The 23,753-nt window shown below is 39.7% G+C and overlaps 2 protein-coding genes and 1 long non-coding RNA gene across 4 annotated transcripts in view; 1 reads left to right on the top strand and 2 right to left on the bottom strand.

Annotated features, from left to right (window-relative positions):
* LOC127533903 (uncharacterized) overlaps nucleotides 1-20,097 on the top strand; it is a 29,109-nt gene extending 9,012 nt beyond the window's left edge. Inside the window, exons 2-3 of the long non-coding RNA XR_007941787.1 lie at nucleotides 11,121-11,189; nucleotides 17,798-20,097. This is a non-coding gene — a long non-coding RNA (uncharacterized LOC127533903). The remainder of the gene's footprint in view (nucleotides 1-11,120; nucleotides 11,190-17,797) is intronic.
* Nucleotides 7,196-10,708, bottom strand: gpr85 (G protein-coupled receptor 85). Of its 2 annotated transcripts, none has more exons than XM_022222826.2 (2): nucleotides 10,498-10,708; nucleotides 7,196-9,265 (listed from the first exon to the last, which is right to left on the bottom strand). In XM_022222826.2, exon 2 carries the CDS (start codon nucleotides 9,096-9,098, stop codon nucleotides 7,965-7,967), a length of 1,134 nt encoding a protein of 377 aa, XP_022078518.1. In that variant the 5' UTR covers nucleotides 9,099-9,265; nucleotides 10,498-10,708; the 3' UTR covers nucleotides 7,196-7,964. The 2 variants fall into 2 exon arrangements, with proteins under 2 accessions (XP_022078518.1, XP_022078524.1); XM_022222832.2 differs by lacking the exon at nucleotides 10,498-10,708 and adding an exon at nucleotides 10,208-10,458.
* On the bottom strand, nucleotides 11,533-13,064 carry LOC110972151 (small integral membrane protein 30-like). Its single transcript, XM_022222556.2, has one exon. It carries the CDS (start codon nucleotides 13,002-13,004, stop codon nucleotides 12,822-12,824), a length of 183 nt encoding a protein of 60 aa, XP_022078248.1. The 5' UTR covers nucleotides 13,005-13,064; the 3' UTR covers nucleotides 11,533-12,821.
* Nucleotides 20,098-23,753: the final 3,656 nt, after the last annotated feature.

Raw genomic sequence — 23,753 nt, 5'->3', positions numbered from 1 at the left:
CTCTTATGTCTTAATATCATAAACAGCAGAAACACGGGGCAGAGAGGAGGAGGAGGCGAGAAGCTTGCTAGACCGAGCCTTTTCTCTTTTTTCTTTTTCTTTCTTTCTTTTTTTTTTTTTTTGCGAGCATGCTGGGTCTGACTCACAAGAATGAGATGTTTCCAAAAATAAAAGAAGGGAGGGAGATGGATAGAAGGAGAGAGAGAGAGACAGAATGTGCTGAACAGGCTGGAACACAAGAAAACGAGTGGATTAACTACCCTCCCCCAGCCACACCGCCTCCTCCTCCCGTCATCTCCCCTCCTCCTCTTCCTCCTCCTCCTCCCCACTTTTTTCCAAAAAGCCCTTGGATTCATCACAAAACATGCCGAATTAGTGGGAACAAATCGCCTGTATAAACACCCCTAACCACTCTCCCTCCGCTTGCTACGACGACGCAAAAAAAAAAAAAATGCCACCCTCGGAGCAACTTTATTAAAAGCTGAAAAGAATCTAAAGATCTCTGACTGCATATGTAAATTCAACATCAATTTCAGGCTTCTGTCTCTTTAATATTTTATCCTGGTTGCTCCTCCGGGGGGCAGATGTGCCCCCACTGTGAGCAGATGTAAGCAGTTGGTTGCATGTTGTAAATAGGCCCCATAATGTACATGTTGGCTTTTCATCATGACAGATTGCCCTCTGCAAATTCACCGCTATGAAAATATGCTAGTCATCCTCGCTGCGACTCATAATACTCTGAAAGCTCCCATAAGCCAGATAGCACATTCTGAATATTTTAGTCCGTTAGGAAAATGTTTGCAGTGCCTGCTAGTTTTTGTCCTACAAGCTCGGTATAATTTGAGCGCAATAAAAGTAGGAATAAAAAAGAACTAGGCAGCTCATTTCTGGAGAAATCAAATAATCAAAACACTATTCAATTTCCCCATGACCCAAATATTTTTTTTCCTTTTCTGCGCACGACTGGAGGTACATCATCCACATCATTTTCAGGCTTTGGGTGAATAAGATGATTATCTCGAACACACAGAGAGAGACCGCCAGAGACCACTTGGCTTATGATTGGTCAGCCTCCACCAGATCGAGAGTACTGAAGGATCGCCCCACACAAAAGCCACCCAAAAACACCGCTCGCTATCAAGCAAGACAACGAGGACAAAGATGACGCTGATAATTTGTCATCCGGTGCTTTGATTTCCCATCAGACGGCATGGCAGGGTATCATGGGACCCTTTAATCTAGCATGAAAGACACGGGTAATCCTTGTTGGGGGGCGGATTACTCCCGACCAGTACTCTTTCCTCGCATATTCCAACTTTGGCGTACAAGTGCTTAAGTACTAACTCACCAATCATGATCAATCCGAGGCTCCATCACTCATCCTAAGTCTTAGTGGCGGAGGGGACATGTTTGCTCTTGACTCTGAGAGGATTTAGAAGTAAAGAAACACAACCTATGTGAGCTTACATCCTGACCTGTGCTCTTAACAGACTGCAGCAGCAGGTTTGAGCTGCACAAACCATCTATTTACACTGTGACAGCCTTATACTAAAATGTTTACATTAAATCACCACGAACACCTCGGTGCTGTAAGGCTAAACACAATGCACGGAATGTATGCACAGATATTAAAGCGTAAAACACACTGGATGTATTTTTCATATCTGCGCAGCCACGATAAACACAAACATCTTGCATTAGCACTGCATCATTTCATTTTCACAACACCCACTTTCAGTGTGGAGCAGCAGCAGCAGCGTGGCGGGTTGTATAAGAAGCAGGAGGCCTGACGGTGCAAAAGTTTTAGTTTGAAGGCTTATTCTTGCTGAGAATTCGAAAAAAATCGGCACCATTATGGATGCTACATATGTATTTGGAGTCAGCACCCGGTTAGCTTAGCTTAGCATAAATTGTGGTAACAAAAGAAAGATGGACTGGCTTCATCCAAATGTAACAAAATCCGCCTCTAAAGCTAAAAAACCCGACATATTATGCTTTGGACTATGGTTTTCTACAGCCAGTAGCTAGGGAGCTAGCTGAAACTCCAGTAAAGTGGTTGATCCTGACAAAAAAGTCCAGCACATGACTACTCATACAACTACAAACTGTAATGTTTACACCTATTCTCATTTGTATGGATTAATAATAAAAAAAAGCAACCTGCTAATTTGCAATCTGTTGAGATGCTTGTTGGCAAATTTTTCATTTTTTTTCCTGCTTTTAGGCATTATGCTAAGCTAATCACTTACCGCCAGATTTATATTTAGGACACAGAAAAAAAATCTGATATCAGCCTTACATCTGAGCATATTTCCAAACATATCTCAAAAATGAACATTCTTGTTCATTCTGCAGCAACACAAATCCTCAATCATACCTGGAAATAACAATTATTTAACAAGAAATCAATCTTTTACGATCCCTTAATCCATATTATCTACAAAGTAGCATCTAAAATGATCCAAAATGAGTGCACAAGCTACCAGATGTAACTTTTACCGTAAAGAAATAGCCCAGAAATACCTTCCAGCACATACAGGTGTGATGCTAAAGATAGAACTAAAACTAAGTCCTCCTGAAAATTTTGCTCCGAGCAGATTCGCAGAGAAACGATCCAACAGCTAAATCTCACATTACAGGGGAAGGGGAAAAAAATACTGTTTAAATATGCAGGACGGAACCTTTGAAGCTCCATCCGCAATTTAATCAGTTAATATTTAAAGCAGGGATATTCTTTATATAAGGCATTTGCATGATGGGCTGCAGAAAATTGAGGGAAGAGGGTGCCTGTTGGAAACGAAGATTGGGATATTATGTGGAGGAGTCTTAATCGTGCAAATTTTTTTTACCAGGCCTCATGTTTGTCATTGGTATTCAGAGGTCGACTCTGCCTGTAATAACTTGTCAGACAACAAATGCAAGCAGCATTTGCACAACTCCACCCATGGGAATTGAAATCACCATTATGTTCTGTTGGATTGGACGTTCACTCCTCCTTCATCTAATGTCTTAATCTACATTATCTTGGGAATTTATCGTCAAACATCAGAGGTTTAAGACACATTTATGTCCAGATTTTGCTCGTGGTATGTTGGCTATTCCAAATTCTGTACATGCATTTGTGCAAAATCTCTTTGCTTGCATTGTCCCAGATGTTTTAGTGCACAGTCTCTTGTTATTTTATCTCCCAACTATGGAAAATAACAGACATTTATTCAAAAGAGAAATAATGGCTTTGAATGAACAGAAAGCAGAAAAAAAACTGACAAAAATAGTGAAATTTTAGGCAACACCTACGCATGTAGACACAGTTGCACATTTGTGATCCTCATATTGTTGTTCATTTGACCAATCTACTGCAAGGCCATTAGAAAGAGAGAAAAAGTGGGGCAGCTTTTGCTCTTTGAAGAGCGTTAACCATGTCGTCTACAGCCGAATAGAGAAAAGAGATTGTGCTTGGCTCCACAGACTCTTCTAACTCGCTGACAGAGGATTGATCTGTTCGTGAGGGCAAACACGAGAATCTGCAGCCACAAAAAAAAAAAAAACAACACACACTGTCACCGGGTCACACACAGTTGTATACACATTTACACAAAGAGCATGAAAAAAAATTTGAGCAAACATCCCACGGAAAACTCAGCAAATGTCATTTCACCAAATGAAATGATGTCCCTGGAGAAATTATGCATACCATTATATTTCCAGCTCAAGTGGTCATACAATCAAACAAATACGAAGAGCAGGGTGATGCCAAGACAGAAAGCAATTCTTTTCTTTTTCCTTTTTTTTTTCTTTTCTGAGTAGCTTGTCAGAAGATTGAGTCGTCCACTTCATTCCATTCAAGGCGGCTTTCCATATTTGAGTGCTTCTCGGCACGAACATTTACTGCACTTTAATTAAGGGTTGGCGTGCATTACACAAATAGAAAATGCTTAAGAGCACAGAAAGGCCCACATTTGATGAGCTTTTTTCCCCCTTTTCATAAAAAGTCAATGTTTGTCAGTCAACAGATGGTATTTATTAAAATTGTAGACAGCAAATGAGATGTGTGTTTTTTTTCTCTCAGAGCGCCATTGGCAATCCATTAAAAAAAAAAACAACTGAAATTGTGTGCACAAATCCACCGAGATATGAGAAGAGTGACACTGGAATTAGGGATGGTTGTATTATTCATTGGCAGCCAAAATCCGATGGAAAAAGTCGTCTGATAGTAAAATGAAAAGTATCTCCAGCAAAGCATTATAATTGCCTCACAGAAAAGAAAAAATGTGCTTTTGTTTTTTTTTTTTTTTTAGCTTCCTCTTTCTTCCATGGTCTAAACATAAGAGCCAATCCCAGTCAGATGGTAATTGCTTTGATAATGAACAATATGCTTCTCGATGTTTCTCAGGAGAGATGGCACCTCGGAGGGGAAAAGAGTTCAATGTGTGAGCTTGTCTGCCAGAATGAACCGCTTTTTCAAGCCGGCCACCTCTCCCTGTCATCTCCTCTCAGACGCAGAGAGAAACAGAATTACTGGGGCACTCAAATGAACATGCGAGAAAATGGGCCAGTGCTCAAAAGTGACACGGTTTTGCGATTTGCATATGCTGAATGAGGCTAAAATATACATAATGTGAATCTGTGCTCCAGTCTCGAAGTAAAAATCCAGCAAAACCCTCATGTGTTGGTTCATCTACTATTCAATCAAGAAGCATTGTACAGGATTAACACAGTGGACACAAAGCAAGATGACACATGGCAAGCCCCACCAAAGCATTTCTTCCCTTAAAAGTCACAATATCTGGCTCTTCTGGGTCCAAAGTGAAATGATCAATGTCCAAAAATTAACCAGTAATTGCCAGCTTCATCATGAAAACAGACCCCCTAATAGATATTCTTCATTAGCAGAACCTGCAGTCCAGCATGCAATTACCTGGAGTGTTTACAAGCCATTTCAGCATCATATTTTGTGTTTTCAGGCACCAAGGCTGAGGTCATTATTTAACTGAATGGGTTTCTGTGGTGAGAGGGAAGCAAAGTAGCACAATGAGGTCTGAATGATACAAAATTGGTGGTTACAAATATTGTATTATTCAGTTCACACTCTGCAGATGCACATATTGACTCTCAAACATCGTCAGCATATTGTAATTGCAGAGAAACACCACTCGATTTCAGAATCGGCATCTTTTTGTCTTGTTGGCCTCGCTTATAAAAACAAAACAACATGATTAATTTTTTTTTAGCTTTCTCTCTCCTTGAATAGCGTATTGTGACTCTTTGCAGGGAAGGTAAAGGGGACTTTGGGAAAGTTTTCTTGTGTTTTGGTTATATTTCTGCAAATTCACACGAATTTGAAAGAAAAGGTTAATTTGTTTCTGAAGCTCTCATTTCCATATTTTCTCATTTCGTGCAGCAGCACAACAATGTGACCTTAAAAATGAGAGAACGGGACAAACTGCGATGTCATTCATGGCTACAGGGCTGAATGTTAGGGGATTCATTAATCCACAGTGGTTTGCCATTATTCCATATGGGAGTTGCATATATTACATCTGAAATTCAGTGGTGTTCCTCTTTAACACAGAAAGAGTGAGTGTGCCCTGGGATATATTCATGGAGATTATTCCCATTAAATGTCTCAGACACTTCACATTCAATGACAAGGTTTAGTAGACTTCAAATTCTGTTTTGACAAGCTGTCCCAAGGACTCAAATGACAGAAAAGATTGTGTTCTAAAAGAGACACATTTGAAAATGTCATTACTTTCTCTTATAAAAATGCAGGAACATTGATTACACATTAAAAAAACCTTTCTAGAAATACCAACCACCAATACTCACTTAATTACAAAATATGCACACAGTAGCATTTCAAATACTAAGCACTCGAACAATTTTCTTCTCTCAGTGATGCTTTAAAGATTTTATAATGGAGCCTGATGAAATCAGGTGAAAAAGACATTTCAGAGAAATTATTATTATTTTTTTTTAAATCTAAGGAGCTTTAAATTCATCACTGTTTCCAAAAAATTGGGGGTTTCACCGATGTTTACCGAATGTTGAAATGGCCAAACTGTATGAATCCACCCAATGACAGGGATAGAAAAAAACAAATTTTGCAAAATGGAAACTTTTTATTTTCAAAAAGCAACAGATTACACAGTTAACTTTCAGCAAATGCAATCCTAACTGAAACTGTACTCACATTCGGGACTTCAAAATGAAAGACTCACATACTTACACACAATCTATCTATAATATACAAAAAAGAATACATAATAAATATTAAAATGGCCACAAGAGAAAAAAGTAAGTCATCGAAAACAATCAGTAGAGAGCAAATGTAGGGAAAGTAGAAACAAGACGGTGTGCCTTAAATGTCTCTTTTTTTCTTCCTTTAGTTTTTTTTTGTCCTTTTACATTTTTTACAAATTGTGCAAGATTTCATACTAAGGCTCTGGTCTTGAAGTGACTGTTGTCTGATCATCACACATCCTCGCCGCACACACACATGCTCACACACGTGCACGCTCGCACACACACACACACACACACACACACACACACACACACACACACACACACACACACACACACTCCCTGTGCTCTGAGCACTCTGTGGGGTGTAGCAAACCATTGCAGAATAAAAATGGGCTGCTCAGTGTATGGCCTGTGATGCTCATGGGAGTGGACCAGCTTTTAAAAAAATGGACATGCACTTCACGCTGATGTGTAAAAAAAAAAAAAAAAGATAAAAAAAAAACTCCCCTTGCATCTAAATAAAAAAAAAAGTTTTTAGGAGTGAATGAAAAAGAAAAAAAACACCCAAGAAACATGACAATATCATAACCATTAAGGCAAGAACACCCGGAGTGGCATCAGCAATACTGTAACAATATGATAGTGTTTAGGTACATGGATATGATGAAACATTTAACTACTTCTTCAATGTCTTTTTTAAGCACAAGGTTGTTCTTAAAAGCAATTTTTTTTTTCAAAATCCAAACATCACTTCATCTTTTTTTTCCTCTTTTTTTCTGTAAAAGGTGTTAAGAAAATAACAATGCCAGACGCTAGGGACATATGGATCGTAAAACTACAAGAAATCATTTCTAGTTTTAAGTTGCAACTTCAAAAAACCACACACTGTAAATCCCCCACCACTGAAGCCCCCGCCCACCCGCCCGCCCAGTAAATGAAAAAAATATCACTTACATTAAAACCATTTTATCCTCTTGTGATGGTGTATTCCAACAGTCACCAAGTTTTGCTTTACTTACAGCGATTGTGTAGTCTGTTGCAAATTAAAGCATTCATTGTTTAGTTTGGGGGGGACGAAAAAAAAAACAAAAAAAAGACAAAAAGTTGTCCTTGCAATGCAACTGGCAACTGTTGACCCAAAAAAAGCATCTTTACATCTTCTTTGTAGTGCAACTCTTAAAATGTAAAACCTTTCCAGTGATTCCTTGAGAGGTATCATTTCTTTGTTTTGTGTTCTTTTTTTCTTTTTCTTTTCATATTTATGTATTTCACACCTCACAGAATAACGCATCTTCAAAATATCCAAAGCAAGAGGTTTCGTTTTCATTGTTTTCTCAAATCTTTTTTTTTTGTTTTTTCGCTTTTGTTTTTTTTTCAACTTTTTGCTTCTCTGCATTGGCATGGCCTTCCACAATGTCTGTTTACTAGAACATAAACACAGGAGGGGATCCATACCTCCTGCGTATTCCCATTCCCTTCAATCTCCACGTTTTTGATACGTTTTCAAACTCAATCACCCCAACGGAGCCACGTGACTGGCAAGTCCACCTTCCACCTCTGAAAAGAAGGGTTAGGAGGAGGAGGAACAGGAGGAGCTGGAGGATGAAGAGAAGAGAGATAGAAAGAGAGAGTGCGCTGTACAACGGGAACGAGCCCAGATCAAGATCAATCAGGGTAATAGAGACATAGAAGAGAAAAAACCCACAGCAAAACCATCATATAACGCAGTAGGGTTCCCTTGGTAACCTGGATTTTCTGCAGTAGAGGAGTGTGGTGCTGAAGCAGCGCCGGAGCTCCCTGTTGGAGAAGATACAGATGAAAGGGTTGACCCCAGCCTGGGCAAAGCTCATCCAAACGGCTGCTGTCAGGTAGCCTCCAGGGACCACAGGGCCCCTCGCAAAAACCCGCCAGTAGCAGGCGACCAGGTAGGGCCCCCACAGCGCCAGGAAGAAAAACGTCATGATGTAGAACATCCTACTAATCCTCTTCTCTGTTTTGAACTCATCCAAAACCAGTAGACGCCGGCGGCCTGCCGCGTTGCTGTTCTGCCGGATGCCCAGCAGAGTAGGCGGGGTGGGGCCTCGACCAAATCCAGCCAGCCAGTTGGCGGCCGCCTGCCCGCTGGCGCCTGGCCCGTGGAAGGTCCAGTTCTGACTGACAGCAGGCACGAACTGGACGGGCTTCATCTTTCGACGGTCGTGGACGAAGAAGATGAGCTTGAGGTAAACCAGCTGTGTGGCCAGGAGGATGAGCGCCAGCAGGAGCATGAAGCCCAGCGAATCATTGGCCCTGAAGGAACGGTGCTGGAAGGTGCACTGGTCCTCCTCCCGGATGAAAGAGTACGTCCCTACGTCTAGCACCGGCGGGAACGCCATCGCCACTGACAACGTCCACACCATGCAGATGACGGCCAAGCACGTCCAGAAAGTCAGCCTCTTGGTGTAGAAACGGTGGTGCGCGATGGCCAGGTAGCGCGTGACGCTGACGCAGAAGAGCATGAACGCCGTGTGGAAACAGGAGAGCACACCCAGGAAGGCGATCACCTTGCAGGTCAGTGTGCCGTAGGTCCAGGCAGATCCATTCTTGACTGAGGTGAAGACAAAGGGGAAGCAGATGGCGGAGCGCAGGATATCGGAGGCGCACAGGTCCAGCAGGAAATAGTAGGGCGCCCGGTGCAGGCTCTTGTCTTTGACCAGCAGGATGGAGATCAGGAGGTTTCCGACCACACCGACTCCAATGATGAAACCCAGAGAGGTCAGTTTGAGGAACGTGGCGAGAGGAGAGACATTCTGCAAGATGGTGTGGTCCCCTGCATGGCTATAGTTCGCCATAGATGGAGGAGGGATCATAAAGATAGCGGAATAGCTTCAGCCAAGTATCATGATCTAGAGGTGGCAGGGGGAGGCGTTAGATCCATTTGGCGGTGTGCTTTGAAGAGGTTTCCAGGCATATAGGCAACCTCTCCTCTAAGGCATCCTTTGTTCCTTTGTCTCATCACACCTAAAAAAAAAAAGCCCTGAAAAAAATATCAACCACCCATCAGCATTCAGTCCGAAACAACAGCTGCATTGTTTTTTCAACTGCACAATCTCGACTGTGATAAGCAATCATTTTTCCACCGCCTGCCACTTATTTCATTATTTCACATTTGAACATTTCCAGTGCAGCCTCAGCCTGCATACTTTGTCTACACACAGAAACACAGACAGTGATGGAGCTTGATTAGACAAAAGCATTAATCCGTCAGATTTTCCCCTTTCATGGGGAGATTCCTGAACAAAAGCAGCAAAAATGACAAAAACAAGCAGAATCCAAGCCTTCATTAAGAAAACGACGCATTTTTTTAATTGTCTGCCTGAAATAGGCGGAAAAAGAAAAAGCAGGGCTCGGATTGGATATTTTTGGGGACATTTTAGGCGCAGTGTAAAACATTAAGAGAAATGCAGTCCAAAATAAAGCTCTTCTTGATCACACCCTACAGCCTGCAGAACAGAGGAAGGCTCTCCAAATCGGTGGATGCCTCGAATAAACTCGCCCTACCTTTTTTTATATGCACTGTGGCAAAATCGACGCACGCACACACACATTTATACATATATAAATAAATATATATATAAATAATGAAACATCCGTGCTTTTTCTGAATAAAGGTTAACTGGATTACGGGTTAATAAGCTGTGTTCTCATTAGGGCGTCTATTGAGCCAGCCTCCATTTTCCACATCATCGTTTATATCACTAATTATAAAGAGTTAAGAGAACAGAATGTGGAATCCTGTGCGTAATTTCGCCTTTTTTCCCCCCAATATGCGAGGAGGATGAATAGAAAAGGATGACAATAACAAGCCAACCGGTGACAATAATACAAGACGTTCTGTTCAGTGGATTATTTTTGAGAAAACTGCACAGTTAATGGTGAGATCTGATCCCATGATTAAATGCGTTTTTGGTCTACTTACGCGTTTAAATGCGTCCTCCCCGAGTATTTTTACGCACCGAATCCGATATTTTTCATGAAAAAGCCACAGCAGAGTGAAATAATCGCCTTTGCATCCCGGTCGACTGGATGAAGCATAACCGTGGAGCGGATCCGCACGTCCATTAGACTAGAATAATTTCCAAGTCCCCGCTATGAATTGCCCAGAATCGCAGCCACCACACAAGACAAGGCCAGCGGAAGGAAACGAAGAAAAAAAAACGGGAAGAGAACGAGAATGACAGCCGATCACAAGATCAATGAAAATCCTACCTGTTGATAATCCTTTTTCGCTTCCCTCTTGTTGGTTATTTACATTGCACGAGTCGGGTTCTTGCTGTTTTAAAAAACGCCTGATGTGTTGCCTGCCCCCTTTCTTTTTTTTCCTCCACGGTGAATATCCTACAGTAAACGGAGCGCACTGCGCATGCGCCCTGCATCCCCCCTATTTGTGATCCAAGACGCGTCTTGTCTCTTGTTGCAGCAGCGGCAGCAACTCCGTCTCTCTCTCTCTCTCTCTCTCTCTCTCTCTCTCTCTCTCTCTCTCTCTGTAACATCTGCTCAACAGGGCCGCTGCTGGCCGGTAACGCGTTACAATGCCCCGTTACAAAGTAATGTAACGCATTACTGGCCTACTTTACCTCCAATGTGCATAAAAAGACACTTTTATCACCTCTATTACCTTTTCTTTTCTAGATTATTCCATATAGAATCACATTTTGCATCAGCAAATCCCACAAAATCTAATTACAGTTGTTTCTGTGTCACTTATACCTTTTTATTCCACCATTTTATCACGTTTGACCTTTTTTCTTTTTAATCCTGCTCTCATTGAGGGCTCTAACATTAGTTTCTCCTACAATAACTCCCCCTTCCTTTCATTTCGCTCACTCCAGGTTTCACTCTGCAGAAATGTCGACCCCTTCAAGCAAAGGGTTAAATCAGGCTGCCTCGTTCACCTCAAGGTAGAATGACTTTCCTCTGTACTCCATATACATAATTGACAAGCACTTTGCACACAGTTGTTCATTCTGCCTAGGCAGCATGATAAATTCATAGAACTTGATTTTTTTTCCCAGCCATGTATGCAGGGATGTGATGTCACGACCCATGTAACAAGTGAACAATATGGCTCAATCAGCCACGTGCACGCATGTGGATGCTGCACATGTGGGTGGGTGGTGGGGGTGGGGGGCAGCAGCGAGAGGGCGAGTTTGTGGCTACCTGACCTACCAAACATGAATTAAATATCGTCATACATGCAGGAGATGTACTGGTAACTGATACAACTTTCATCACAGCAGGGAGGATTGTGCATGGATTTTATTTTTTTATAAAAGAAAGCTGAAGGCCGAGAGTCATGATGAAATGTGCACTAGAGACATTCACATATGCTAAAAGTGGGTTATGAGCAAAGTTCAAACATTTCTTGCCTCAGAGTAGTTATTCCAACAAAACTGCCACTAAATCAAGGCTGAATTAAAGCAAATCTTAACAAGAAGCTCTTATTTTGGTAACATCCTATTTTGATCATCAATTATAGAGAAAATAATGAATAAATGCCAAAAATAATCTGTTAAATAATATAATGAACATTAATTGCTAAAACATTAATTGGCTTCATGATCAATTAAAAAAATGCATTTTTCCCTCATAAACAAGCACAGTTTGTGTCTTTTTTTGTGGCAAAATCCCACTTTACTTCCTCCAGTTTGTTAAATGTGAGTATTTGCTGCATTTCTTTGTCTTTTTTGCTCTTCTTTGGGTTCAGGAGTCTGTTCAAGTCAGATTTTTTTTTTACATGTCAGTTTTACAGTTTGAGGAAGTGCTATTTTTTTTTCTTGCATTTTGAGCCACATGGTTGATTAACATTGAAATTAATCTCAACTTTAGCTCTTTTTGAACATCCACCAACACATATTAGGCATTATAAGTGAATAATTAAGTTTCAAAATTGATGAAAATAAACAATATACTGAGGATGGTTTGAATATTGAAGAATTTACACTCTGATTTGCAGTTAAACTCTTAATATACTGCTAAAAAAAATCAGTTTCCACATTTTCATTTTATAAAAAAAAAAGAGCAGGGAAATGTATTCATACAGCAGATTAGTCGTCACATGAATCTGTTTATTCCTCACACGGCTACAGCAACATATTGAAATAGCACAGACCGGAAGTAACCCCACTCTGGTGATATTTGTGCTTCAAACAATGCTAAATGCTCTGTTGCATACTGGAGGCATACAGCCACATCAGGAAACCACAGTGATCACTTCAAGCATGGTCAAATATGCGCAATATGCAGTACAGGCGTCTTTAAAGGAGAATCGAGCTGCCAGTACGCTCATAATGACGGTAAACAGTCTTTGGTTCTCAATCTCAGAAGCAGTTCCTGTTTTCTTCAGGACTTCCTGGTTGTCTCCCCTCCACCTTCATTGGAGCTCCACGCCGTTCCCAATCAATCTGCAGCTTTAATTCCAATAAGGCACGTTTCTTTCGACATTTTGGTTGCGCCAGGAGGTCGATGGAAGCTCACACGAAGTAGTGTTGACGCGGTGGGTGGTGAAAACGGGACGGGAGAAAGGAGGCTCGTCACAGCTGCCCGTTCCGCCTTCGCGCGTACCAGCCGAGGAAGGCGCACAAACCCACCACGGAGAGGATGGTCCCCAGCAGCAGGGCCAGCGCGTCCCCGAAGTCGTAAGCCTCAGCCGGCTGGACCAGACAGGAGAGCAGGAGGAAGAAGAGCCCCGCTGCAAGTTGAACTTTGGGAGCCATGTTGCCGCTGTTGCCGTGTGCTTTTACTTTCGGGGAAGCTCGAGCGCCTGCGTCAAAGTCAGATGACAGCTGGACTTCCCGGTGCGCTCAGCCAATCACAGCGCTGCTTCAGTTTAACCCCTTATTTCATTAATTTTTTCGTCCTCCTCACATCAGAAGCTATTTATTTTGTGGCACAGATATAATTGACACGATTCTAGGCTTGTGTTTGTCCTAAAGATGAAATAAAAACCGGACTCCGAAATGTGTATGATCACGGTGCAGAGAGTCGATCTGTGACTTTGTTCCCCTTATTAGAGGCGATTAGGCTGACAGGCTGTCACCGCCTCATGTCTCAGCCCCTCAGGTCCTGCTATAAACAAGTGAGACTATTTTACATTAGTCAGGCTCATCAACAGTTCATGTCTGAAGCTCCGTAATCTCTCTGAAGACAAACACATGCTGACACGCGAAGGCTATTACTGTATGGTTCATGCGACACTTGTTGGTCAAGGTCAGGAAAAGAACAAAGAAATGCCGGATGTAACCTCAAGAAGAGTGCACTGTTAAAAAAAGAAAAGTAAAAAACACTTAAAATGTACTGTTCTGTTCAAAAGTTGTACAAATAACGCCAAATATTTGTAAAATAGTAAAATTAAACTGCAGTATTTATGAATTATTATTTGTAAAAATACTCATTTTTTTATATGGACATTCTGTACAGTCAACATGCAATTTTAATTTTTTTTTTTTTGCTGTGATTAACCAGAGATTATTACGAAATGAGCAAAACATGGAAGTTTTGTAAAATAATAGTTTAAAAAATTACTTCCATTTTTTTTCAATTAATATAGATATTATTGTCTTTTATATTAAATATTAGAAAATAACAAAAATATTTGTAAAATACAATTTTTTAGTTAATTTGATTACAGTCAAACTGCATTATTTATGAATTGCTATTTGTAAAAATAAAATGTTTTAAAGTTATGAACAGTCATGAAAATTAGTATTTTTATTTATTTTTTTGCTGTGATTCATCAGCTATTATTCAAAAATTAACAAAACAGGGACATTTTTTAAAATAATAGTTTAAACAATTAGTTAGAATTTCCCTTAATATAGATATTTTTATCTTTTATATTAAATATTTGAAAATAACTGAAAATATTTGTAAAATAGCAATATATTCACAGATTTAAATACGGTAAAAAAAAAAATAATGACCCATTATAGGACAAGTTATTAAAAGTTATAATAATACAGGTTTTTATGTGTACATTTTTATTTTATTAATTTTCTACAATCAACACATAAATTAACAAAACAATAAAATCCGTAAAATAACAGTTTTAAGAATTATTTACCTTTTTCAGTTAATATGAGCAATATTTCTTTCAAACAATGATGGATAGCTGTAAAATAACTATATTTTTGCTTTAAGTAACTCAAAATAGTGTAATTTTATGGCCAAACACTGTAAAAAATATACTTTTTGTAGACGACATTTATAGTTTATGGTTAACCGATAAATTAAATTTTTTTCTGTGATTCTGCGAATTTTTATCTGTCATTTAACAAAACAAGGAAAACATGCAAAATAATAGTAAGTTGATAAAAAATAAGTAAACATTACAGTTAAAAACAGTTTAAAAAACATTATTTTTTAATAGTGTACTTTTCACAGATATTTCGGAAGTACTGACTACCTTAATAAAATAGCAAAAATAAAAATCTTGTTTCAAAAAGCAATTAATGCATTGTGATGAAGGAGCACACATCTCATAACAACGTCTAAGACAAAACTGAGATCCTGAAGGACCCTCACACATTTTACTGTCAGATTACAAACCTTCAGGTAAACCACTCCTGCCTCAGACACAATAGAGTTCACTTTGTCCTATATTATCCCAATCCATCATTTACTGTGTCGGTGTGGCCACAAAGAGCATTTCGCACCAACAGATCTCTTATCTCCAAGTCCAGATTTGCCTCCCTCCACCCCTGATTCACCCAGAATGTGTGCTTCAATCCTGCGCTGCGATGACTAAACATGGCCACGTCTCCCGCTCACACTACAAATTATTTGGCTTGTAGAGCTGGTAGGGGCTTTGCATGGTCTATTTCTGTGTGTGTATGTGTGTGTTCTCCTGGGGTTCTCTGCCTGTAATTTAATTAGCACGTACAAGCCAAAGTAAAATATTGACCTTGTAAGGCTGCCATACCTCTGCACCTGCCTGCTCCGAGCGAGGAGATGGATAGGAACACGTTCCCTCTGCACATTCTTCTTGCTTCCACATCAGACACTCTCTCACCTGCCCCTGCTGTCTGTTTGGCACTTTGTCTCACATACACACCCCTTTTTGTGAGTCCTACATGATCCCTACGGCTGCCAAAGAGCCTCTTATTACAGTAAATTACAAAACAGCTAAATCCTGCTTTGATTTGATATCTGCTTAGTTATATTTCAACCTAAGAGTTATATTTAAATTTGAAAACTTTCCTCGGTAGACACACATAAGCAGCCGCAGCACTCACCCTGGATTTCAGCTGTATTGGTAATTGATCAGTGGGAGGATGAGAGGACATCCAGAAATTAATCTTTCCAGCGGAGATGCTCTGAATTCTAATGCGCAGCTCAGCACCTGGAGGCGTCATACTTAAATTTGCACACTCAGGAGGAGACTGAAAAGGACTCTGTACAGTATTTGTGTGCATCAGTGGGAAATAATATACTGTATTTTCAAGATTCAGTCGCTTGAAACTGACAGCGGAGATGTAATTCTCCTCACTCTTTGTGTAAGGATGCATGATGATACTGCATTTATGGTGCTTATTTTTGCACTTTTCCAAAGGTGATAACACACTTTTTGGACAGTACACCTCTGTTCCAGCTACCTTGTGTCTTAGACAGGTGAAATGATGCAGTCGACCTTGCAAAAAAATCTTATCAAAGCTGTCTTGGACCTTCATGTTGAACCAACAACATATGTTCCCTATTATTTTACAGGTTTGTGCCAAAAAAATGCACCTTTTTACTGGCTACACCTGAGCCACATGCCTGGTATGTGGCTGAGTCACAGGCAAAACAAGTCAATCAGTTTCAGTTTCTGAACTGAGTACAGTGATTCAAAATTTAAACGCTTTCAACAAGATTGTGCAAAATGGCCGTTAACCTTTCTAGACAACAGTAGATTATAGGCGAAATAAAAAATGGCAAAACAAAATTCAAACACACACGAAATAAAAAACGCGAAAGGGCGCCGTGCACCACTGAGACTGATGATTTTTGACCCTCCTCGTCTACCATAGCAAAACACTCGCTTCAAAACGACGGAAGACGAAGTTGAGGAATTAGCTGACGCTCCTTCGTCAAATAAATCGGTTGTGTGGACCTATTTTGGCTTCCTATGTAAACGACGAGAGAACGGTGGGAGGTTTGCGGATAAAACAAAAACCGTGTGCAAAATATGCCGCTACAGTTCTCCGTATACTGCGGCGAGTACAACTAGTTCACAGTTCAGACATTTATAGGTCTAGACTGCAGCTCCTAGGACTGCTATTTGTTTTCCTTTTCATTCAAGAATGTAGTTATCCTGATTGTTACAACGACAAAACACTTTTTTTATTGAGATTTTATGTTTGTATTTGCACTGTAGTCTAAATAAGGGGAAAAAAGCTACAATTTTGTTTTTTCAAAGAGCACTTATTTTGTACTGATGCAGCATTATTTTTTGTATGTCTGCATAAGGAAGAAAATAAAGAAAATTTGATTTTTGCATAACTTCCTACTGTTGGGGATTTTCTTTAATCTTTATTTTATATTGTATTTCGTATCGTGAGCCCTGTTTCGTATTTCGTATCATTTCGTGAGTTGACCATTTCGTTACACCCCCAGTAGATTGTGTAAGGGATAAATTTACTAAGCAAACATCAGTTGCTGCTGGCAAAATAAAAGCCAAAAGTGGAAGCCCGGTGGTATAATGTTTTTTAAAAATTGGCACCTTATGACCCATTTCTATGCAAAATGCTGCACACACCACGCATAAAAGATATAAATAGAGGACGGCTTGACTTTAATGTTTGCTGAGTGGATCTCCGTGGCACATATGTGTTGCTCTCACACCTGGTGGAGCCGGTTTCACTGATGATGGTGGAAGAGGAGCGTTGCAGCATCTGCTCTGCAAATGGCCCATATAGGTCCATCCATCCATTCTCTACACACCGCTCCATCCTCACTAGGGTCGTGGGGGGTGCTGGAGCCTATCCCAGCTGACTTGGGCGAAGGCAGGGGACACCCTGGACTGGTCGCCAGTCTGTCACAGGGCTACATATACAGACAAACAATCACACTCACATTCACACCTATGGGCAATTTAGAGTTATCAATTAACCTCAGCATATTTTTGGACTGTGGGAGGAAGCCGGAGTACCTGGAGAAAACCCATGCATGCACAGGGAGAACATGCAAACTCCATGCAGAAAGATCCCAGGCTTTGAACTGGGGATCTTCTTCTGCAAGGCGAACGTGCTAACCACTACGGCACTGTGCAGCCCCGGTCCATATAGGTGAGGTGTTTAATGTAGCCATAGTGGAAGAGGGTAAAGCATGGAGCTCCAGAGCACTTTGTGGAAACTGGACCAGTTGTGTTCAAAGCATGAAGCAGAACACAAGTACACTCAGTGTTTAAGAACAGATTTACACATGTAGCGCTTTACATCCGCTTGTTAATGGTGGATTTAACTGTATCCCAAAGGATGTTTAGTGACTTCTTGTATCCCCTGACGTGTGCTTTTCAAACATTTTTTTACAGAGTGGCTTGAAGTGTTCTTTTTGTCTTCATGGTGGACCCTCCAGTGCCTCTATACTAAAGTCACTTCAGACACATTCACTGCACTCAGGTGAACTTTACGTCACTGATTGTGACTTTTTTCACCAACGTGTGTTGAATTAGTTGAGTCACTTCAAATGTGATGAATATTTATGCAATACATGTAATAAAAGACTCTTTTTTTTAAACTAAGTCCTGCTAAATGTGACTCCACTAAACACAGACTTTAACGTGGTGAATGCTTTTGCAATCACGTGTTATCACTTGATTTTTGTAAAAAATATTTTTACTCTGACATGCCCAAAAAGCAACTTTTCTTGATTACTTACAACCCCTTCTGTTTGCATCAAATTAGTTCTGGAACACATCATGACACCATACCCTCCCGAGCATTATATGAACAATATTGTACTGCAGAATGTAGTGTGTTGCTATAAAAATGGTCAGGAAAAGGCCATAAACAATAGAGAAGACACAGACCATCATAACACTTACAAATGTAGGATTTTCCTACAGAGAAATTGCAAAGAAAGTCAAGGTGTCAGTAAGTACAGTTTTCTTCACCATCAAAAGGCAGTCAGAAGCTTGTTCTATGCTTTTATGTCAGAGCACAATGAGACATTAACATGCAAAGTTTAGCATACAAAATGGAAAAATTGGGGCGCACTTTTGACCGGTAGTGTAAGCTAAGTTCAAAAAATGTTTAAGAACAAAAATCTATCAGAACTGCTGTCATTGATTCTAGTTACTCCAGTGTTTATTTATTTATTTATTTATTTGTAACATTTTTTTCACTTTTTTGGGTTTTTTTTTTTTAAATAAAAGATGTACACAAGTCAAAAGAAACACCAACAACACTATATATATATATATATTAATACTATATGCTAATTTTGCAAAGAAATTCTTTTTGTTTTAATTTTAAAAGATTTTTTTTGCTGAAGATTCCAGTTACTTCACTTTTTTTTTTTTTTAACTTTTTTGGAGGCTTTTAAAGAAAGTACACCAATCAACCAAAAGAAACAAAAAATACTTGCAAATGTAAATATATGGTAGTTACTCTATTTTGTCTTTTTTTCTTTTCTCTTTTGAATCATTTTTGGGGGCTTTTGCCCCTTTCCTTTTGACTTGCTTCTCTTCACTGGCTTCCTGTTAAATCCAGAATAGAATTTAAAATCCTTCTTCTGACATATAAAGCTCTTAGTAACCAATCTCCATCATATCTTAAAGATCTGATAGTACCTTATTATCCTAATAGAACTCTTCGCTCTCAAACTGCAGGCTTACTTGTTGTTCCTAGAATTTCTAAAAGTAGAATGGGAGGCAGAGCCTTCAGTTATCAGGCACCTCTCCTGTGGAACCTGCTCCCAGTTTGGGTTCGGGAGGCAGATACCCTCTCTATTTTTAAGAATAGGCTTAAGACGTTCCTTTTTGACAAATCTTATAGTTGGGGCTGACTGGGTGACCCACAGGGGTTCGGCTTGTGTCTTCATTTGCACAGCTGACTCCCTCTTGGACATCCCTTCGTTCTGCCTCTAGTCATGCTGCTATAGGCCTATAGGCTGCTGGGGGACTTCTCTTGACGCACTGAGCCCTTCTCTATCTACCTTTACATTTAATATGTATACCGTTATTGCAGTACATTCACTCTGTTTCCCCCTGTGCTATTTCTCCGAGTGTCCCTGGTCCCAGAGCTGGATGCTTCAGATCTGCGGTTGATGTTCCACCAGCTGGTCCAGTCTCCACCATGTCCACTGTGGGATGCTGCTGCTGACCTTCCTCCAGCCCTCCCCTTCCAACTCCCCTTTTCCACCAGTCAACTCTGCATCGCCTTCACTATACTGTTATGCTAACTTACATACTGTTTGAATTTTACTGCTAGCTATATATGGAGTATGTTTAATGTCAGAGCCGTACATCATAAGAGTAAACTATGAGTCAGTTTTCAATGTTAGCTTATACTTTGTTTGGTTCACATATCCTGTCATGCATGTATCCAAATGTGTGTTGTGTTTTCCTTGCTTTCCCACCCCTCCCTCTTCTCCCATCCCTCCCCCTTGCCCTCCTCTGTCCCTCTCAACCCGCCCGGCCAGCAGGCAGATGGGTCCCCCCTATATAGAGCCGGGTTCTGCTCGAGGTTTCTTCCCTGTTAAAAGGGTGTTTTTCCTTGCCACTGTCGCCTTTGGGCTTGCTCAGGGGGTCAGGCATATGGGTTCTGTAAAGCGTCTTGAGACGATTTGACTGTATTTGACGCTATATAAATAAAATTGAATTGAATTGAACTTTAAAAGCCCCTGTTTTCTGTCAGCTGATTCAAAGTGCCACTTGCTGCCAGAAAAAGTTGCAAACTGTGCTTAATTTAGTGCTGAGATGTAACATTTTATTTATGATAAGCTTTGGCATGAAGTACTGAATATTGAGATGGTGTCTCCCAAGTTAGATTTACACTCCTTTCATTACAGCTGTTTTACATCATAAGAGTCTATCTGAATTTCAGTTAAATCAACAGTTTTCGGCTATTTTAAATGTATTCCTTGTGTGAATCGTGTAAATAATTCCATGTTGCCTCAGTGAGGGTTTGTATCTTATTTATGCGGCTTTGTGGTTATCTGTCCTCAAATGTTCGAGGCTACCTCTAAGAGTCCTTGGTTTTGTAAGCAGCGTCCACTCTCAATTACTTTCCACAACAGTGAAGACAGAGTTCCACCTTTACCAAACAGCACAAAACATCTCTCCCTGAAGATTAATTATGTTCTGAAATTGGTTTCTCAGAAAACACTGAAAAGCTGACCCTTTAAAGCAATTGCAGCTTTTGTGGTGGTTCAGAGCACCATCCATAATGAATGGCACTGTGAGGGACATGACAAATGGATTTTCCCGTGTCTTTTGTGGTAGTGTTGGAGATGTTAAAATGTTAAAGAGGGCTTGAATCAACAGCAGAGACAGAAAGAAAGGGCAGCTTGGTTCTGCATAACATAGTGTCGGACCAAACTGACTCACACGCTGTTAGGGACGTGGGATGAGCTGAAACACATCACAAACCTGCAAAAAGACAAATGACGCAGTGTAATTATCTATTCATATTGGGAGCTGAGAGGGAGTCTGAGGGCGGATGCTTGACAATCACGCATCTGAGTGTTACGCTGACAGTTGTATAATGCTTGAAAGGGTAATCAATTCATCCTTATATTGTTGCTCCGTTTTCACAGACACACAAAATACACTTGAGATAATTCATCGCTGGGAGTATTTAGTCATCTTTACTACTGTGCCACGGTAACGTCGTCATCACAGAATACACCACAACCTTCCTTCTCAGGGGATATCTGTGAGCTGCAATCACAAGTCGTGCAAATCAAAGCTAAAATACAGCCCGTTGTACGAAATTATAAAGCAAATTAGACTTTTCTTAGCTTTGATAAGGTCACTGCTCAGCAACTGAATGCCAAGTCTTACATTTCGGGTTTCCCGTAAGCACCTGAACACAGGAGGAAACAAAACTGTACCTGCAGTCGTGGAAAGATAACAACAATGTGACTGCCGTGATTGATTTCCTACCTCACAAAAGTTACAGTCTCGGCAAGTTCATTTACTGAAATGGATGGAAATTAATGGCTTCCTGGAAGGTAGGACATCAATCTGCAATACTGTATAAAAATCACTGCGCACCAAATAAGGGCCTGTTTGAGGTGCTGTATCTGGAGCTGTTTATTATCACAGGTAACTTTGTATTATGGAGAACACTGTAGGGTCTTAACTTTAATATTTAAATTAGCCAGCTGCATTTGTTTTATACATAACAATACAGCATCTTAACATTTAGATGGAAATTAGTTAGGTAAAACTGTCTAATACACAATATTACCAAGATTAAACCCTTATATGAAAATTAGTCAGATAAATTATTGTAGGGTCTCAAATTCAATGTTTAAATAAGTCAGGTGAATATCTGTTATACAGCAACTTTTCCCTAATATTTCAGTGAGTCAGTTAAATTTGTATAATAGATGAAATTGTATGACCTTAACCTTACTATTTAAAATAGTCTGTCCAATTTATATACTAAATTATATTGTAGGGTCTTAAGTATACTGCTTAGTTTAGTCTGGTATATTTCTGTAATTAACAATATAGTAGGGCTTTTAAAAAGTATAAAGTCTCCACCTTTTTCTCTACACCAGCTCACCTACTACTCTGCTCAAACATTTTAAAGTATTTTATAAAATCTTTTTGAAATTGCTTTGACAGGAAAGAGACACAGTATGGTATAATTTGGCATTTTCTGAGAAGAATTTAGAAAAAAATTCTTTCATGCCAAAGTGAAGACTTCTTTCTACTGAGCAATTCCACTTGATTTAAAATGTGAAGAGTAAATTAAGTGACTGCGCAAGCATTAATACCCTTCAAGCCAGTATTAAGTAGACACATCTTTGGCATTGCTTTGTAATGATCTGATTCACTTTGACAGGAAAGAGGTTTTTTTCATATATAAAGCCACACTTCACAAAATAACAAGATCAACTCTTATGATGTTTTAGACATGAAGCCCTGGAAAGGCAAGCTTTTAAGACAGTAAATGTCCCACGATATAATATAATTTGGAATATTTGACAAGAATTTACAACAAAAGACTCTTTTATGTCAAAGTGAAGATTTATTTCTTCCAAGTAACTTCAATTGGTTAAAAATGTGAAATATTAAATAAGTGACTGCATAAGTATTAAAACCCTTCAAGTCAGTATTTAGTAGACACACCTTTGGTATTGCTTTGAAATAATCAGATTCACTCTGACAATAAAGAGTCTTTTCATATATGTTTGATCCAGAAACTAGACATTTACACTTTGCAAAATGACAGGATTGGCTCTTTTGGTGTTTTCAACATAAAGCCCTGGAAATACAATTTTTTTTTAAGACTGTAAATGGTAAATGGTCCACGATTGTATAGTGCCTTTTAACCCTCGCTGAGTTCTACAAAGCGCTCAACACTGTGTTCTGCATTTACAGTCTAACTCTTATTAATGCTGGCTGAGCTGCTATGTAATGCCATGCTGTTAGCTGCTAATTTCACTCAAGATGTCTATTCTAACAGATTAAAAAAAACACCATGTTAACAAGCTAAAAAATAACTTGATTTTCACTGGAGGTGGTCTTTAAAATGTAACATCCTTTATAACACCTACAGAATAAACACTTGTAGCACTTCCTCATGTGATTTGTTTAACATGGTGTGTTGGTAAAAGCCTCATCTTATCACTGCAGAGCTTCAGAATAGTCATTTAATAGTTTTTGGTTGATTTTGCTGCCTGTGCTTGTGTGACCTGGCCTCAGTAGTTTCACCTGTGTTCAATTAGTACTTGTGTATTTATAGTCCAGTCAGCTGTCAGTTCATCTGTGCTCATCCCTGATGTACTTTGCCTGTCTTTTTAAAGCAGCCTTCCAATATTTTCAGCTTGTGCTTTCATTAGTTTTTGCTCCTTTGTGTATTTTGGATTTTTTATGTAAACCTCAGCCTGTTTCCTGCTTTTTCCTTCCCTGCCTGGGTTTTTGTATTTGAACTAGCTACAAAGTAAAGCTTCTCTTTTTTTCATTTTTTTTTAAAGCCTGCCTCCAGTGTCCTGTATTTGAGCGCTCCTTCTCTAAATATCGTAACAGTTTGTCATAATAGCTGTTGTATCTCAGTGTAATTTTCCCCACAGAGTTTCACACGGAAATGAGAAGAGGCAGAACTGGTCCCCGAAGGTTGTAGCAGAGGGCCAGAGAGTCTGCCTGAGGCTTAATAGAGAGACACGGCAATTCATTCTGAGAATAAAATGTTCCAAAACAACGACTGCTAGCTAGCGATCAAAATGATTTATTACACAACATTTAAAACCAATCATAAAAAACAAATCACCTTGGGAGGAAACCCAAGTTGTACTTTACAAAATGATAAAAC

This window comes from Acanthochromis polyacanthus, chromosome 1 (genome assembly GCF_021347895.1).
Source record: "Acanthochromis polyacanthus isolate Apoly-LR-REF ecotype Palm Island chromosome 1, KAUST_Apoly_ChrSc, whole genome shotgun sequence".
Lineage (NCBI taxonomy): Eukaryota > Metazoa > Chordata > Actinopteri > Pomacentridae > Acanthochromis > Acanthochromis polyacanthus.
Note: the sequence above shows the minus strand (reverse complement) of the source record. Positions and strands in the feature narration are given on the sequence as shown.

Coding starts and splice junctions, on each gene's coding strand:
- LOC110972151 (XM_022222556.2), bottom strand. CDS start 13,004: ATGGCTCCCAAAGTTCAACTTGCAGCGGGGCTCTTCTTCCTCCTGCTC.
- gpr85 (XM_022222826.2), bottom strand. CDS start 9,098: ATGATCCCTCCTCCATCTATGGCGAACTATAGCCATGCAGGGGACCAC.